The 19,224-nt window shown below is 40.9% G+C and overlaps 1 protein-coding gene across 2 annotated transcripts in view; it reads right to left on the reverse strand.

The window, feature by feature from the left end:
* The window catches only part of RABEP1 (rabaptin, RAB GTPase binding effector protein 1), a 47,276-nt gene that overhangs the window by 4,416 nt on the left and 23,636 nt on the right, over positions 1-19,224 (reverse strand). For both annotated transcript variants that reach the window (XM_082294924.1, XM_082294925.1), the window contains exons 5-17: positions 15,573-15,686; positions 14,166-14,301; positions 13,206-13,384; positions 12,140-12,265; positions 9,520-9,987; positions 7,764-7,868; positions 6,927-7,043; positions 5,594-5,692; positions 4,051-4,191; positions 3,206-3,395; positions 2,863-2,918; positions 2,339-2,437; positions 1,434-1,550 (exon numbers count right to left, since the gene is read on the reverse strand). In XM_082294924.1, coding sequence (XP_082151050.1) covers positions 1,434-1,550; positions 2,339-2,437; positions 2,863-2,918; positions 3,206-3,395; positions 4,051-4,191; positions 5,594-5,692; positions 6,927-7,043; positions 7,764-7,868; positions 9,520-9,987; positions 12,140-12,265; positions 13,206-13,384; positions 14,166-14,301; positions 15,573-15,686 — 1,947 coding nt within the window. The remainder of the gene's footprint in view (positions 1-1,433; positions 1,551-2,338; positions 2,438-2,862; positions 2,919-3,205; positions 3,396-4,050; positions 4,192-5,593; positions 5,693-6,926; positions 7,044-7,763; positions 7,869-9,519; positions 9,988-12,139; positions 12,266-13,205; positions 13,385-14,165; positions 14,302-15,572; positions 15,687-19,224) is intronic.

A 19,224-nucleotide genomic window follows, 5' to 3' on the forward strand; every position in this document is an offset into this window, starting at 1 on the left:
ATCTGGGCTTTCAGTTATAAATTCCCAGCAAGCATTTAAGTGGTTTTTAGCCCTTCCTCTGAAATGCTCATAACTAATTTGGCCAGTGGACCCCTCACACAAGGGGTACCTGTCCAGGCTCTCACTGACAAGGCCAGGGAAGGGAATAACCCCCCCAAGAAACCACAATCCTCCTTTGATGGTCATCTCACACTACACAGTGCACGTGGCACAAGCCACTGCTTACACTGGAACACAACCTGATGTGCAATAACTGCTTAGGGCAGAAAGAAAACACAAAACACGGAGCTACAATTCTTACTGAGCTCATACTGAAGGTTTACTAAACTACCTGCAAGCTGTGGAAGAGTCCACCACACATCTTCAAAGTGGTGGCCATGTTTGCTCTAAGAGCTGCATAAACCAGTGCCTGCAGGACTTTCAAACACAGAGCAGATGATGACTAACAAGAAGCAACTTCCCCAGACAGGACAACTCAACAGTCTCCTTTGTCCTACCAACCCCTCCAGACACAGACAGAGCCACAGAGCACAGATCTCTATTATCCATCCAGCTAAACTGTATCTAGTGAACAAACCTCCCACATTCTGGGGTTAATTTTCCAAGTAAACCTGAATGCCTGACTCAGAAAATGCGTAGTTTGAATTCTGCTGGGTGTCACTGAGCAGCCTGGCCAAAGACTCCAAGGAGATGGGGGGCTGAAATTCAGCACCTGCTCTGTGAGCAAAGTTGGAACATAAATGGGGTGCAAACCCTGGGAACACAGACCCTGAAGGTGAGCCCAGTCCAGCCTGGCCTCCCAAGCACAGACAGTCCCTCTGAGCACAAACCACAGCAGCAGAGAACAGCCTGACAAACCAGAACCAGCCTCAGGGACACTCCTGACAAAACCCCTCCCTTCAGCCACCTCTTGGTGTCTCACATCAACCACAGTTCCACTTGGTGAAGGAAATACAAGGATAACAACAGTGACAATAACAAGAACAAGACTGTTGGGATGTATAAACAGAAAGCAGGAACTGTTAACATGAAGAACCATTTCATATATTCACATCAAACAGTACCAGTGCCTTACTCTGTCCTCAAATATTTGCACTTGAATGATTTGCTATGAAAGTATCACATTGGAAACATCAGGAGATGGACAAGGAAAAACACAGGTCTGGAAGAGCCATCATTTATGGCTCTACACAGTTTCCTTCAGTACAAAAACTGAAAATTGGCTGGAACCCAGTAATCAGAATACAATCCCAATAGCTTTAATAATAATATCATATCAGGAGTACCTGATCGGTTTATTACACTAACAAATTCTAAAATAGATCATAAATACCAACATAAGGAAATGTACAACTGCCATTTCTTACTTTACACAGCTGTGTAGAAATAATGAAACTAAAGTAGCCCCTCACACATTGATTGGACTCTCTTACCTGAAGTGTCTGAGAAAGCTTTACAAAGTCTCTCTGCACTTGCTCACTGACATCTAACTCAGTCTGCAACCGCTGAGCTTTGTTCTTCTCTTCAAACACCAGCTGCTCAAGGTTGGCCTGAGGAGGAAAAGATTCTTTAGGCTTGAACTGAATGAAAATCAGCAGCTTGTATAAACTGATTAAAGGGTGATACCAGGGCAAAGCAGCACAGTATTCACAGGGTCTTGGCAACAAACTACACCAGTCTTTCCACACCTCAGTTTTCCAAAGTGCAAAATCAGGGGCTAATACCCATTAACAGGTGTCAATAGACTGGTTAAAGCATGAAAAAGCCCAAAGTCTTTTAACAGAACCATGACCTGGGATCTCAAAATACAAAGGCAGAGTTCTGAGTTCACGGTAAGGGCAGTAATTTGCTGCTGTAACTGTCTTGCCATCCTGAGCTTTAGTCAGAAAAGTGTTTGGGGAAAGGGCATAAAAAACCAAAACCACAACAAGAGAGGGCAGAGAACAAGTGCTCAGACCATGATTAATTCACTTGAGTGCTGAAGTAGAGCCCCTTCCTACAGCAACCACAAGAAAACACTGCTTCAAAAGCATCAAAGCATTCAGCCCAAGGTTTGGTTATCACGCTCTCAGCAGGCAGGAATGTTCCTGAGGCCTCACTTGGGAGGGCAATCCAAGGGATATTCAAGTCAGCAGCGATTCAGACCCACCACTTTACAAATCCCAGTGAAAACAAGGGTGAGGATTTAAACCACATCCAGAGGACATTATTTCCCTGCCAGTTTCTTACTCACATTCAAAAGCTTCTTTTTTTCATTCTTAGGTAGTGCCACATTCTCTGACACAGCTGCTCATCACAAAAGATGCAGATACACTTCACATCCAGACATCATAGCTACCTTTGCTGCAGTCTCCTTCTTCAGCTGTTCTTCTAGAGTGTTCTTTGCCTCCTGCAAACTCTCCAGCTGCTGCAGGTTTTCCTGCGAAGAACTTTCCAACTGTATAATAATAACATAAAAAAATATTAACTGCACTTCCTAACATTTCCATCTCCCACAGTCCCTCCATAAGGAAGTCTAAGTATCTTTCTGGGACTCAGAAAAACACCCAAATAATCTCTTTCAGGGGCAGAGAAAACACCTGAAAAACATCTCTTTCTCTCCATTTATTTATTTTTGGAGCTGGAGAAAAATGTCCAAACCTGACATTTTAGGTCAGTGTTATATAGCTTACTATGACTTAGAAATTAGTTAATCCAATATTTAGGTTACAGATTAATAAAACAGATCAAACACCTTTTAAGGAACAGAACTATGAATGTGTCCTGTTCCTACACTGGCATCAATACAGGAAAGGAAAAAAAAAAACTTTTATTAAAAAAACCCCACATCACCAAAAATCTCACAGTGAAAGGGCTTCTTACCTGCTCCTTTTCCACTTTTATTCTTTCCAGTTCAGCTTTTAAACTGGAAATGGAAGCTGAAAAACAAGAATATTAAATCTTAAATGCAAGAAACATGGGAAATTGTTCATACCCTGTTTACTTCTGTTAATATTTAAAGGAAAACTAAGCTCCTGTTACATCAAAGGTACCTCAAAAGCAAACAAATAATTGCACTTTTATTTTCAGCTGCACAGCTCTGGTGTCTCTGCTACCAAAAGTGGACAGCATTTAGAATTCAGGTAAGTCTACTACAAAATCAAGTCTTTGTGCATCTTATTAATTTCTAATATTCCTATTTTGAGACTGTTTTGCCCTTGCTCACCTATTTCCTCTTTGCAATTCTCTATTTCCAGCTGTAGAGTTTCTTCTATATTTTCCTTCAAATATTGTTCAGCTTGGATCTGTTCTTTCAAGAACAGGATCTCTGCCTTCAGCTTCTCCTCGAGGTGATCTGCTGCTGTCCTCACACTGATGATGTCTTCCCGGTACTTCAGGATCAGCTCACGGAGCTCCTGGATCAAGGATTAGCAGAGATGAGCATTTTGCTGCCCCACAGCCCCAGCACTGGGGTATCTGCACAAGGACAAAGCTGTGCTGCCCCAGGGTCTGTCCCAGCATCCCACACCCTGCTTCCAGCAAGGTGCTCCAGTCACAGTTGGCTTGGCCACAGGAAATGAAAACACAGCAAGATTCACATCCCCACAGGTTTATGATGCTCCCCCTGCCCTTCAGCTCCCCCAGATCTTTTAGGCTTAAAGGAAGGGAGTGGCCATGAAAGGAATCATTATTCAAGGCTTTGGATTATTGCTGGTCTTAAGTGGACAGAAGTGATTGACTTCGCTTGATTTATTGAGTCAATACAGTGAGGCCCTGGTGACTGAACACTTGTGTGCCCAGTTGGAAAATACAGCTTAAACTGGCTGAACTGGGCCAAACCCACACTCCACTGACCACAGAGCAGCTGTCAGGCCACAGTTAACTGGTTTTACAATCCATCCACACCCTGAAGCAGGCATGGCACAGTGGGATCACATTCACAGACTTACAGGGTTAAAATCCCAGTTACTGTTCTTAGTGCTATTTGAGACAACTTTTTGATAAAGAATAATATTCCAGTGAGATCAAGTCACAAGCACTGTCAGTGTTAATGATTTAAAAATGTTTTACCTCTGCTGCTTCTGGTAGAATGAAATCTTCAGCCTGCTGTAAGGACACATGCAAGCTGTGTTTTCCTTGAAGACTTTCATTATCTTTTTGCAGTCTCACCAACTCTTCTGAAACCTGCTCCCTTGACTGTGTCAGGACAGCCTCCAATGCAAAGAAAAGCATAAATTCACACTTAGGGTCATGCTCAGATCTCTTCTGCCCCATTTACTTCCACTGCTTTCGAAAGTCTGGTGAACTGATATTCTTTGTAAAGAAGGGAAACAAAATGGTGGTGTGGATCAACACAACCAGTTCCCTCTTGCCTGGCCTATGCACCAGAAATAAAGGCAAGGACAGAGAGGAGGAAGCCAGTGATAAGTACAGCTTTGCTCAGTCTCCCACTTTCCTCCTGTGTTTATCCATTAGCTGGCTGTGCTCAGAGGGGAGGGAGGGTGGGAATCACATGTGCATTCAGGAGCTGGCAGGGATGTTTATTAACAGCACCTCAGCACACAGCTGTAAGAGCAGGTTATCCAAAAACCTGAAACATTCACCCTGAAACTTTCCATGGTGGGTGTCTGCCTCCCACTGTCCTCCGAGGAAAGCATCAGAACAGCTGATCCCATGGAAAGAAAAAGGATGAAGAGGGCATGGCTTTGCTTCCATTACAAAAGAAAAAAATCCAGTGAACTCTTCCAAGAGGAATGGATATGGGGAACCAGGAGCAATGGCAGGAGCTGTGTTATAGGGGGGCAGCAGGAGAAGCAGACTCAGATCAGCACATTGTCTGCATCTCCTGCATGTCCATAAGATGTGCTCTCATGCAGAGCACCCGATGGAGCATCTCTGCAGGCAATGTCCTGATGTCCTACACACAATCCCAGACCCCAGAAATGCAGTACTGGGGTTCATGAGGATGAATTCTCTTGGTCCCCCACAAATGCTGTGCCAGGGAGGAAAAAAGACAAGACTTGATTCTGATATAGAAAGGAATTAATTGCTCCAAGGAAGTCAAACTTAGTTCTGGAACATGTGGTCCTCTTCCTATTCCCTGGCTTAATTCCAACAAGATTCTCAAAAATAGATTAAAAAATTAAGTTCCCATACATATCTCTCCCTGGGTGTTAGGGCTGATATTTTAAGTCTGACCTGCAACAACACTGATCATTCATCTCTAAAACTCGAGAAAATATTCACTAATGATGGTACTTGTGATGAATCCTAAAAACAGTCTTGAGAACATCTACTGTCTTCAGATTTGAGGTGAAATTAAGATACTGAAGAGGCATGGAATTAGATAATAAACAAGGGGAAAAGAAGTTGGCCAGTGATCTCCATACTCCTGAATGTGCATGAACACAGACAGCAGCACAGAGTGACACAAATGGTTCCAGCTCCAGCCCTTGCCATCAGAGCTCACTGGACCAGGCCCTTTGCAAGTGAAGATGCTCAGCCCTCTCCAGCCAGCCTTGGCTGGGCAGACAAAGCCTTTTACAGACACACTGAGCTCCAAGGGTCAGACAAACAGGGCTGGACAATGATCTCTGGAATTAACCTGTCTTACCATTTGCTCCTGGACACTCCTCTTGGCTTGCAGAAATGCCTGCTGCAGCTCACTGAGGAAATTCTCTGACTTCTGACACTTGGCCATGAGCAAGGAGATCTTGAAGAAAGAAAACCCAGACAGACATGTAAGAAATAAAGCATGGAACAGATTCTGAAGAAGAAATAACCACACCAGTTCTCTCGCCTGTTATTACTAATAGATACTTTGAAATTTCAAAGTAATCCACTGAAGTTTATGTTAATTCTTCTCTCAGTAAAGCAGGAAGGCAGATCCAGGCACTATGGACAGATTAAAGACAGTTTCTGCAATAACAGTATTTTTATATTCTATTTACCAAACTCTGAATCAACAGTTAATTCTATTAAAATTTAAATGTAAGCCAGTTCAGAAACACTGAAGGGAAACTGAAGAGCTTTTATCCAGTTTTCAGTGTTTTCTGAATTTTTGTACCTTTCTCTGAGAGCACCCACCTTCAAAAACTTCACAAGTCATTCCACAACAACACATGTAAGATGAAGCATTACTTAATTAACAGCACCCTGGTACAGCCAGAACAACATAAGAACATATTCCCATTGTCTAAGCTGGACTTTGTCTTCTAATGACTAAGAAAATATACTGGGTGGGATGGAAGAGAGAAAGCTCCAGCTCAAGTGAAGTAAATTCAGTGTCTTGTACACAGCATGTACCTACTATTGTAATCTTTAATAGGCCAAAGATGATGACTTTTTTCCCTTTTTAATTTTAACTATGACTACCACCCATTATATTCAGCTTCATTGTTCCAGAAGAATTAGGTACACATTTCAGACTGAAAAATCTTTCCAGTGGGCTCTTATTTTAAAGGAGTTCAGTGCATATTTTGGCCCTGCTATTGCCTGCTCAGCTCCTCATCAACTGCATTCTTCACCCCAAATCCATTACCTAGGAGTCAAGTACTGATAAGAGCAAGTGGTGGAAAAGGACCATTCTTCCACCAACAAGGCTGTGCCCAGAGCACAGGGCTCCTTTTGCATGTTTGGGTCATTTCATACACAGGTCACTCCAAAACTCAAACATTACTCAAATTCCACAATGCCACTCTGTAATGGATTTCAAGATTAGAGATGATATTTTAAGGCCAAAATTGGGTAACACGGCATTAGAGACATAACAGATTTATCTAGAAACTGTGGCAGAATCAGGTGGAGCATAACTAACCCCAGAAATTCTCAATTGTGTTGCCTCTACAGCCAGTAGCCCATCCATATCTAACAAAACACAAGTTCTTGTTACACACTTTTGAAGAACATTTCGTGATTCCTGGATCTCAATTACCAAATGCTTGTACCTGATTAGAGGAGTCTTCAGCACTTTGTTTCATGTAATCCTCCAATTCCTGTTTATCTTTCATTGTCTTTTCCAGCTGGTCATTAGCCTGCCTCAGCATCACCTGCAGCTTTTTCACCTGTATTGTCACAACAAAATTAATTCATTTTCCATTCTCTTGGTGATCATTTATTTCCTGAAGCCCTTCACTCCCCAAAACACAACATAAAATCTCTCAAAAATCCTATGTAATCCAGAAGTTCCTTTGTTGTTGAAACAGCCTCCAGCACAGATTATCCCTCTAAGGAAACACGGGACATCAAACTGCACTGGACCATGGCCATGTAATGACTTCAATCACTTATTTCAAAGCAGAATGTGACTCATACCTTCCACACCCATCTGAAAATTGTTCTTTGGTATATGGCAGGAAACAAATATCCTCCAAGACTTAAAAGTCATTTTATGCTGCTAGGATGAGGTCCTTTTCTGTTAACAGTTCTTACAGTATCAAAGATAATAGAATTTAATGCATGACAAGCATTTTAAAATATCAATTATTAAAGATACTGACTTCAGCATGGGCATAATACTTTTTATAGAACACTGCCTTTACTGCATGGTCTTACAGCATCAAATAAAGTGGTTCCTCAAGGTGAATCCTTAAGAATGTACATGTTGGTATTTATGACCACACAATAACAACAAATCAAGTTATGTCAATAGCATGTCAAGTTATCCAGTATGTTGATATTGCTCAATTAAAATCAATGAATAAAACAGCAGATAGTTCATTGTTGCATCCTTAGTAGTTCAAAAAGCTGCAAAAGCCTGGCTAAAGTAATGAGAGAAATCCCACCTGGTCTCTGGTCTCAGCCTCCTGGATCTGGATACCTTGCAACTGCTTCTCATAATTGGAGCACATATCACAGCGCCTGCCCAGCTTGTTCCCTGCATTCTGCACCTGCAGAACAAGAGTCAGCACCTGCCATGTCCAGGGAAGTCTCCAGGGAGTGCAGGAGTGCTGCACACACTCAGGTGTGTTGTGTGACCACAAAACATTACAGATAAAAGACAGAGGCAGAATCATGTAATGGCAGGACTGAGTTGCCTTAAAGTGAAGGATAACTCAAATCAGCTGTGGGCTATCAGCTTTTCCTGCCATGGGTCCCACCATTAGCACAAAAAGCCATGACACAAAGAGCTCATCAAGTCACTATTGTGTCCTTTTGACAAACAGAAACCAAACAGGAGAAGAAAATAACAGTGCTGGGGCGGGCAGCAGGGAAACCAAGAGTAAACCTGCTGTCATCCTGGAACTGCAGTGGTTTTGGCCAAGGGGACAAATGGAAGTTTTATCAAAGTTCCAGCTGCAGGTCAAGTTTGAGCTGAATCTGTATTTGTATTTACTGCTCCATGTCCAACCCACAGCAAGTGGCATTCACACCCCAGCGTGTGCTCCAGCCTCCAGGATCATGTGGGAAGCTGCATTTCTGTTCTGGATTCTGAGAGAGGGCTGAAGTAAAGTGTCATCAAAATGTCAACAGGGCAAGGAAATATTCAAGAGTAGGAGTTTAACGCAGCTCTGAGCTCAAGATGCTGTAATTTCTCCAGATATAGCACATCAGTAGGAAAACAACAACAACAACACAACTTTACAACAGGTTTGGAGAGACCTCCTAAGCAATGATTTGCACTAAGTTAAATTTCAACAAATTGAGAAAAAAAAATATCAGTACTTCTTCATTTCATCTGTCCTTCATCTGGCCTTTTCTCCTTCACTACATTCTTATATTCTTTGTTTTACTCCCATCTTGTCTTCCTTTTCACCCAGCCTGGATTGTTATCTCCCCCCATCTTTTCTTCCCCCTAAAATGTTGCTCCTTGGTGTCTTTTCCTCTGAAAGAGAAACCACAGGAAACCCCAAGTACTCCCCTTTTCAGCAAGAAACCAAATGCAAATTTTGAACTGGCATCATATAAAGCTGCTGAAAAACTGACAGGCAGAACACCCAGAAGCAACAATTTCCTTGCTCATCCACACTGCAACTGGCCCAGGGCTTAGTCTAATCTGCTTCTTGTGGCTCTCAGAAATGGGTTTCTGATGATGCAAGTCCCCAACAATTTCCTGGAGCCTCTCTGTGGTACTTTGTGCGTTGGGCATAGTTTGGCTGCTCATTTCCAAACTGTACCCCGTGCACAGCCCTCAGCAAATGCCCCTGGCACACAGAGCAGCACCCCCAGCTCTGCTGCTTCTGCCCTCTCCTACTCATCCCCAGCTCCACTATAGTGCCCTTTCCTCAACTTCCCATTGACTCCTATTCTTTAAGTTCTCCCACTTTTTTTTTCACCCTCTCACACAATTCTGAGTTCAACAGCCACCTCTGCCAGATCCTCCTCAAAATCCAAAGCACCCTGTGTTCAGTAATGCTGCCTGTCCCACGAGCAGGGCCAGCTCATACACCTTACACTGGATGTGCTCCACCTACAGAACCATTCCAAGAGGGAACAGTGAACAGCTGCCCAGGATGTGACCTCTTCCTTTCACACCTGGCTCTGGGCAGAGCAAAGGAGGCAGAGCTTTGCCCACAGCAGGGACAAGGCAGGAGGACCCACCTCCTTCTGCAGCAGGTTCCACTCCGTCTCGCTGACCAGGCGGTACCCGCTGGGAGACACATAAGCACTTTCCATGCCCTGGGTGACACTGGAGAGCAGGGAAGCAGTCTCTTCTTGCTCTGGTGTCATTGCTTTGATTGCTTTTTCCTGATCTTTGGTCAACATGAACCCACTCGGCATTTGCAGGGATCCAAGGGAAGCTGTATCAAAGTTCTCAGACACTGAATCTGCTCCAACAAGTGGTCCAAAATCTGACTCATCCAGGTTCCCAGCAGATTTTGCTTTGTTGTTGTATCCTAAAGCTTTGGACTGTAAGGATCCAGATGTGCCCAGACTGTCTGTTGACTGTGCTCTCCGTAGTCCATCTTTAAACATATCAGTATCTGGTTTATTGAAGGATTCGCCGGAGGAAAGAAGCAAGTCTGCATCCAGGGAATGGACTGAGCCGTGGGTGCTATTCACATGCACCTGGCATTGGAAAACACAGAATAAACAAATTATTTACTCCGTTTTAGCATGGTACAAGAGGAATGCTGGACACTAATTCTTAGACACGACAAAAAGCAATTTTAAATTTCTTTGGCAAGAACATCTGCTCACAAAGCTTAAGGTGGGAGAGGAAAGGACAGAGAACTGAAATGAACCACTTAGAATTCAAAAACAAATAAAACAGGTTAAAAGAGTCTTCTGTTAACAGAGTGCTTTTGTAAGACTATCTTCCTGCCAGACAAGCAAGGACACAGTCACCTTCCATACTTGAGGCAAGATGCTTCCCCTGAAGAGATGTACTTGCAACATCCCTCCTACAACCATAGACTACACAACAGAAGGCAGATACTCCACTTCCAAAAGTAAATTCAGACATCTTTCATAAAACAAAAAACTTTGCATTAACACAAAAATAGACAGAGAAAAACATAGTTAAAATCTACTCTATACTGATAAGTTAATGTTGTTCTTCTATTTCTTTCTTCTGCTTTGAATGTCTGAAAAAATAGCAAAATATTTTCTTCGCAAGATTATTTGTACATAGAATAAAAAGAAGAGGGAAAAGGCTGGGCTTAGACACAAAGGTTTCCTGGGGAATGCCAGCACCAAAAGCCACACAAACTGTCCTGTGATGTGTATCAGGCACATGGAGCCTCTTGATCTATTTTTGTTTTTTGTAGCACTGAAAAGAGAGCAGTAATGCTTTATTTGAAAAGCATATGACTGCTTTCAAAATATCTTCCAAAATATTATGCACTTCTGCTTTGCCATTAGACACATAAGGAAGTAACACTGGAAACCAGCCTCTTGAGAAAAATTATCATTTCTGAAATAGGTCCAGAGACCAGCAGGCTGCTGGCACTTCATATAAGTGCTTGTAACCTGTAATATATATATACACGTATATATATATTGTACTACTGTTTTATGACTGTTGTAAATGCCTTGTTTTAATCATTTTTAGGTGTAATATTTATATTTGCATGTATATACACAAGTTCGTAATAAAAAAGTCAAGAGAATATACACTGAGGTAAAACTGCATTTTCAGGCTACAGCTGTTCTGTGATAACCAAAACAATATTAAAAAATCATCTGTTTGCATTGCAAACTGCCCAACAGAGAAGAACTTAGAAGTCAAATTATGAGAAGTTCTAAGAATTAATCAATAATCTCATTGATTACAACATATAAAAGACATTCTGAACAGCTAAGAACATTATAAATAACAAAACCAAACACATACAACCCCAAAACACTCTGACAATTATGCTCCTTCCCAAAATACAGATTTTCCATTATTTATAAGTCTTAGAATTAAATAAATGTTGTGAATGATAAAGAATATGCTATGAACTGAGATTAAAGAAAACATCAGCAGATAAACTTTTGCTCCCCACCAATGTGCCTCATTTGCATATCTGGACACAGAAGATACAAACAGTATTTGAAATAGGAAGTGACTATAGGATAAAGGGTAGAACTAGATTTCAGCTACATTCAGATCCCATGATTCTGAACATCTTTCTGCATTCTGAACAGTTATAAATCCTTGATAAAAGTAAAGCACAGACTCTAGAATTCATATATAAAAGTATATACTTTGATAAATAAACCAGGCAAAACACTGGCTCACTCTTCAAATTCTCAAGTCTCTTGAAGGTTAAATAAGCTCCTATAGCATAAAAACTTGGTGGGTTTTTATTAATTTTTCCTTAATTTGGCTCACAAAACCAAAATGGACCCTGAGAAATGGTAAGTACAGAATTCAACAATTTGGTTAGCAAAGTAGCTACAACACTCTTGCTGAATGTTCAGATGTAGTTGGCTAAATCCTGAACATTTAGGTGTCTTAGAATGTGCTTAGAAATCCCAAGAGAATCTACCAGCAGTTAACCTCCAGAATGCAAAATGTAAATTAGCATTTCTAATGGCACCTCTCAGGATGGTGCAGTATTGTCTTCCAATACTAATATAGGGATTTAGAGATTCAACTGCAACTCCAAGGATTTTTTTATGGCCTAATAAGATTAGAAGCTTCAGAGAATAAAGGGCTGTAACTTTGCATTTGTATTTGCAAGGAACACCCTGAGGAATGCCCATGTGCAAGTGAAAGATCCAATTGTTTTACCTCTTCATTAGAGAGCTGGGTAAGGGTTTCTTCAGGGGCCAGAGAACATGAAGCTTTTGTTTCATCATCTGAATCTTTTTGCTTCTCTTCCTTTCTCTTGCTAAGCCTTTGCTGATCATCTTCTTCCTAAAAATCAGTGGCCAATAGAGAATACATAGAAAATGGGATTCAATTTTGCCATAGTAATCATGACATCAGCTTTCATGATAAACTAAGCTATAAAGAAGACAGTGAAAAAGATTATTTCAGTTAAAACCCAGTGTTTAGCACATAAATGTTCTTTTAGTTAATAAATATAGTGTTCATTTCATAAGGCACCCAAACTGACTTAAATGAGAACTTACTTTGCAACTTTAGTGGCCAATTCATGTTCTAGAATGATTTTATTCAAAAAGCATATTACCTAGATCAAACCCCTAATTATAGGGATTACCAAGTAACAAAACTAGCTGGTACACTGGCTATTGTATAGAATATATATAGATAAAAAATATATGTACATCCATAAAGAATTCATTAACAGCCATTACACGAGCATGTACGTTTATAACAAAATGTGAAACAGGAGGTGCCTTGATCACTAAATGATGGACTGTAAGGAATCAAAAAAAAGACATAATGGATCACTAAGTCATAAGTACATACACAATCACTGGCATAAGATAATTTTAAACAAAAGTCTTAATTTATGTCTAGGATATGTACTGGAAGACTGAAAAAACCTAGAAAGAAGTGAAACTTGCTGACATCCTTAACCCAGATGTTTTGCAACACAGATGACTAGTTCTTCCTCCAAGATTAATTTCTGGATATTCTTCCCTTTCTATTTAACTATTGGCAACATTAAAGTTCCTACATACATCAATATTAAAATATTTGTCCAAATGGAGCCTGTTGTAACTGCCAGCTGTCATTCAAAGGGGAGATTTCTGTTAAAACTGTCAGTTCCCATTTTTTGAGCTATTACCACACTTGCCTCCAACATGTGATTTCCATACCTGTTACACCACAGTAAACCTACAGCATTACAAAAAATGAAAGGAAAAAGAGGAAAGCAGCAGGTAACCTGATCCTTTTTTTTCAGCTCTTCCACCTGCCGGAGCTGCTCCGAGGTGAGCACGATTTCCATCCTCTGCATGTCCCTCATCAGCAGCCGCTGGGACTCCAGGAACTGGTCATTGGCTTTCTGCCACGTGTGTTTCAGCTGGTTGTGCTGCTGCCTCTCTTGCTCTAGGAGATGGCAAACTATGCAAACAGAGAAAAAATTCTTCTGAACCACAAGTGTTTAAATATCTTTTCCAAAGAGAAGCATTTTCAGGAATAAAAGTAATTATTGTTATAATCAAGAACAGTCAGGCTTCGTTCAACAACTCTTTAGGATAATAACGTCTTATTTCAAATACCATTTTCTTAATTTCCAAACTCGGCTCATGATTAGGGATGTATTACTGACAGTTCAAGATTTCCCAGTGAGAAGACTAATGCCTCAAGTTCATTCACAAATTCTAATAGTTTTGGGGTTTTTTTAGTGCTGGGTTCAGAAGACTGTCTTCTACGTCCCTCTTTACTTCAGCAGCAGGTTCTGGTTTCCAGTCCTCTGCAGTGACTCTGGGCTGTAGTGCCCTACATGGATGTTTGCACACTCACTCCAGCACTCAGCACTGATAGACCCCAGGGAGCCAGGTCTACACATTATGGAAATAATGCTGATAATTATGCACAAACACACACCTAAAATCACTTCAGCAAGAATGAAGCTCACGATGCTTTAAGAACTTCGCAGATATTCAACAACAAGCCTTGAGGGAATGAATGACTGTTGTTTTTCTGTCATAAGGGAACTCCATATTCAACTCTTCTTCAAACATTTTAAGGCCCTTCACATTCAAAAGTGTTGCTTCCCTCTCCCAATTTCTTTTAATCAAGTTCAAGTAAGAAGTGATAAAAGAATTAACAGCTCCATTGGGTTTTGCATCCTCGGTGGAAGAGACTCAAAGGACTATTATTAGGTAGCTATTGGGTATACCTTCATGCAGCTCCTTCCTCAACTTCTCTGCATCTTCTTGCAGGACTGATTTTTGTGTGTTGAGAACAGCCACGTACATCTCCAAGTCTGTCCTACACGACTTCTCAGCTTCCAAATAATGGTTCAGTTCTTTAACCTGAACAAGAAGAGGGAAATAACCAGCTCAGTGGGGGAACACTCTCAGACATTTCCTTCTTGTTAGAAGTTACAGTGTTGCCTGTTCAGGTAATGTACAGGTGCTGAAGGACCAGTTTATTTGCAGAAATCACAAATATTCAACTACCAGTGTGTGTAAGTAGTGCCTGTATTTACTTCTGAGTAAGTTACTCATTAAAAATCTGCTAAGTCAAACCTACCAGTGTATCACAGCTGTAACAGCTGGAACACAGCAGCAGCAGCACTGACCACAGAGATGGTAAAAAGGCAACTATCTCGGGAAAGCAGGCAGTGAAGTGATCCTTTAATCAGTGCTGATAGCCAGGAACTAAATAGGTGATAAGTGCTGATAAACCAAGAACTCCTTAGTTCAAAATAGAGTAGTCATAGTAGTCCAAAAAAATGATTACAAGGCAAAGGAAAATCTGTCAACAAAGAGCAGTTATATCAAGAAATACTGAAGAAATATATTTGGATTTTTTTCTTCTTGTTTTTTTTTTTAATAGCAAAGCTAACAAAGAACTGAAACGAGTGTCCTGCAGAATCTCCAGTGAGAACCTTTTAAGACAGGGTTACATAAACAGCTGTCAGATGTGATGCTTGGAGAAAAGGATCCCATCTTGGAACAAGGAACAAATTGAAAGATTTTGTTACAGCACTATTCAGTTTTATGGTTTGCTGAGTCAGAAATCACAGGAGGTTTTATCTAAGAGGAAACCAAAGCCTTCAGGCAATTCCTAACTGGCTCCACAGAGCTGCTGCTCATCTCCCTCAGCACAGCACAGGATGCACTGACACCAGGCCAGGGCTCAGGACAGCCTTGGGCTGTGACTGCCACTGATGGTGGGGACAGCTTTCCTGCCCTAGGACACCAAATCTTCCATCTGCTAGCCTTTAAGCCTTTGAAATGGGAAAGTCTGACTCTGTGGCTGCAAATGTGACAATAACCTAGAGGCCAGGTGGTTGGGAGAGGTGCAAAGCAGGTATTTTTCTAGAGCTTTTTCTATTACTAGTAGACCTGAAGCTGTGCACTTTATTCTAAACACAGATCCCCCCCACACACTGCAACTCTCAAAACAGAAAGATGCAGAAATGTATATAGGCCAAACACGACATTTGAGCTACAGGAGACAAGAGGGGCACAAAGAGTTTCCCAGTACACTTTTTTCTCTCTTATAAAATTTGACTTGTCTGCATCAGACTAGCACATTGCAAGATATAAATCAGGATCCAGTTAGAGCTCCACCTCACCTCTGATGCTGCTTTTATTTTTTCTTCAGCTTCTGCCAGTTTCTCCTTTAGGGCTGCAATCTCTTTCTCCATGGGCATCACAACCGAGCGCAGCTTCTCGGCGTCTTCCTGAGCCTGAAGTTAAGACAATAAATTGTACTAAATCATCAGAATTTTCACAACAGTTCCCATTACTGGAGACATTTAGAGAAAATCTCTACATCAACAAAAAAAGCTGACTAAACTTCCACTTTCAGTGCTCATCTTACTGCTATTTATTCAGTTCAGCAGCCATCTCTGTGACAATAGGCTGATACTACTCCATTTACAGAAGGCAACTAAATTTTAAATCTATGTATGGGTTAGGCCACAAATATGTTTTAAAAGGGAATGTTAACAAATCGATCACTCTTGATATCTGGGAGAAAATGTATGGATCAAGCACTTTAAAAAATGTGTGCTTTTCTGTTATTAAAGGCCTAATTGTCCCACAACCTCCTGCCACATAGCACATATGAAAAAATCCCAAAGAAGTGCATGATGATGTACTGACCATGCAGTTACTTACTCAAAAAGTTAAAAGCAAATGGAGCTGCACAGTAATGGCTAGTGTAGCTTAGTTCTCTTTTAGAAGATCACTTTTCAACTTTACTACTGACACAGCATCAGGTTTTGGTGTTACTGTACTGAATATTTCAAACCATATATAGACAATTTATCCCATGATTTTTTCAAAAAGTAGTTCTGAGAAGATCAAAGAGCAACAGATTAGAGGGCTGTTTCAAGGAAAGAAAAAAAAAAAAAAAAGGAAAGACAGGTAAAAATAGCAAGAATCAAAATGAGAAATAGCATTCAGGGTTCAAATCCATAACTGTACATTAATGTGTGGCCCTGACATCCCCATTTCTTAAATGCTCTGCCTTTCCTCCATGGATGCACTACAGACTTTCCAAGTGAAAGGAGCAGCTCCCACAGACTCCCCAAGAGCCAGCAGAACACTCAAATACTCCCTGCAGTAAAACTCTTCAAGGCACAGAGAATTCCAAAATTCTCATTTAGGCTGGCTTTGTGCACAAGGCTCAGAAGGCTCAGTTGTCCTCTGTCTTCTACTGGAAGAACTCAGCAGGGGAGGGAGGGCAGGGAACTGTGTCCCAAAGCTGAAGTTTCAAAAGATGACACCTTTCATAACCTCATCAGCAAAGACAGACAGTAAAAGATAACACTCATGTCTGGTTTTAAAACTAGACTAGAATGCAGGCTTTAGAGGTTTGACTCGTTTGACTTTCAGTTTCTGGTGAGCTCGTTGACAACTGTACTCAGAGCAAGACTTCCAGGAAGAGAAATAGAAAATATTTTTAAACATCAAAATTTTCTAACTTAAAATTAATAGACAAAATATATTATTGAAACACCTGTCAATTATATAAAACACTACAATTTTAGAGCTTTACAAAAAATTCTGAACACAACACAAAATTAAATTTCTTTATGTTTCATTTACTTCTGCTACATTTTGTCACTGCTGGAGTACCAATAAAAGCCGTGAGTGAATTCAATAGCAGGGACATGTGACTGTCACACACACACCCAGACCCTGCTGCTTGCAGCCAGCAACTCAACAGTCACATTTTTCAAACAGATGGGAGCAGGAGTTCCACTTCAGACAGTGCTTTGTATTTCATTTATCATATCAGTTCTGTTCATTTAATGCTACCTATAGCTGTTTTATATGGACTAAATATAACCCAACATTTTCTGGAGTGTTGAAGATGTTCTTTTCTAATTACTCATGATAACTGCAGCAATATTTCACTGCCAGCCTGGTTTCAGATGGCTCAACACAGAATACAGAGCAACAAATGTGCCTGTGTTGGAACTAAGCAGTTCAGAGAAGCAGTCAGAAAGTTCTCTGAAAGCAAAATCAGACTGAGAACAGCAACCAACTGGAAAGACAAAACTGTATCACATTCCACATACAGGAAAATTACTCCAGCTTTTACTGCTTGGTAAACAGAGCTGAACTTTGGCACTGTGGTTGCAACATATCGTAAGGATCCCTATTAAAGGTCAGTGTGATCTTGAGCTAAACACTCAGAACAGCCTCTCTCTGCTAACAAAAGGAGTGCTGGGCCCTAGGTCTGCCCTTGGACATAAAAAATCACTGAGACTCCAAAATCGAGGTTAAAGCTCCACTCAAACCTTTCAATAAAATGAGAATATCTGTTGCATTGTAAAATGCTACTTAAAGATACTGTCACATGTGGCAAGAGGTGTCACAGCACCAAATTTCCTGTGCGAAGAGGTGTTATTCAGACTCTTCCAGAGGTGTGATCCTTAAAACGTTTATTTCCTTCTAGCTTTTTATTAAACTCAGCTTGGCTGTCAACGGCCACAGTTTTACACATGATCAGCTCATCTTTACTCATTCTTTAACCAAAAACCAAGCACCCAAGCCACTTCTGCCCCAGCAAAACCTGCTGTCCCCAGCACAGGGGCTGCAGAACACACTGTGAGGGACCTGCAGACCACAGCAGGAATATGACTCTGTGGAGAGATAATGCTAAAAATGAGTCCAAGTCATTTTCAGAGGAACAAACACCTGACAGGAGAAATCCCAAGTAACATTATACCTGAGCTTGTTCCTTAAAAATGAGACAAGCGGAAAACACACAAACACAATTCAAAGATTTCTCTTTAAAGCAGGACTAAACCATTTAAAAGTCCTCTAAATTTATCCCACTGTTCTTCACCATTACCAACAAAAATAGCTTGCTGTAGATCAGATTTTATGGCCAACTCTGATTGTTCTCCCCTTCCAATTTCCCCTCTCCTGACTGGAAGCACACTTCCTAACAGGAGGCTTGTCCTTTCCTGCTTTCTCTGCACACAAAATACCTGCTCTGCAGACTTCTTCTACTCAAAGTTTGACACAACTGTGCTAAGAAGAGTATTTATATTCATCACAGCTCCAACAGCAAAACAGATCCTTTCTTGAACAGAAAATGAGGTCTGACTAAAAAAAAGCCAAGTCAAATTTTGCCAGTGGCCAAAGTTTGGGCACAACTCATCCCCACCCAGTTGTTGTCCAGGCTCAGCCCAGTCACTACTCAGCAGTGAACGTGCAGGGAAGTACATGCTGCTGTGGTAGATTGCTTTGAGCTTCTGTGAAAACAAAAAAACCCAGACCTACTTGGTATTACACCCCAACAGGAAAATAGATTTTTATAAATCACCAGCAAGTTTTCTGAAAGATTGATCACTAAGCAGGCACATTAATCAGTAGGTCAAGGTTTCTACCTTTTTTGAGTTGGGAAGGGAGATTAAGAATACAGCTACAAAGTTTTCTTAGAAATCGTTGCTTTATGATAAAGAACACACAAATTCTCTACAGAAATTATCAATTTGCAGCCTGAAATATATTTACATGGAAAAGCAAAACAGCTGCTTCCAGACAAGGACATGAGTTCCACCAGACATGCTCTTTCTGACAAAAGAGAATGTAAAGATGGAGTATAAGCATTGCTGGCTGCAAATGCTATTTTGCATGAGGAATTGATCACAAGTCTTCAAATAACACATCCCAAGTGATCAAGAAAATTCCTCTTTTCACACTGACTGCTGACACATGAATATTCATTATTTTGCTGGCCAAGCACACCTTTTTATGGGCTTG

Source organism: Coloeus monedula, assembly GCF_965178545.1.
Source record: "Coloeus monedula genome assembly, chromosome: 20".
NCBI classification, from domain to species: Eukaryota; Metazoa; Chordata; class Aves; order Passeriformes; family Corvidae; genus Coloeus; species Coloeus monedula.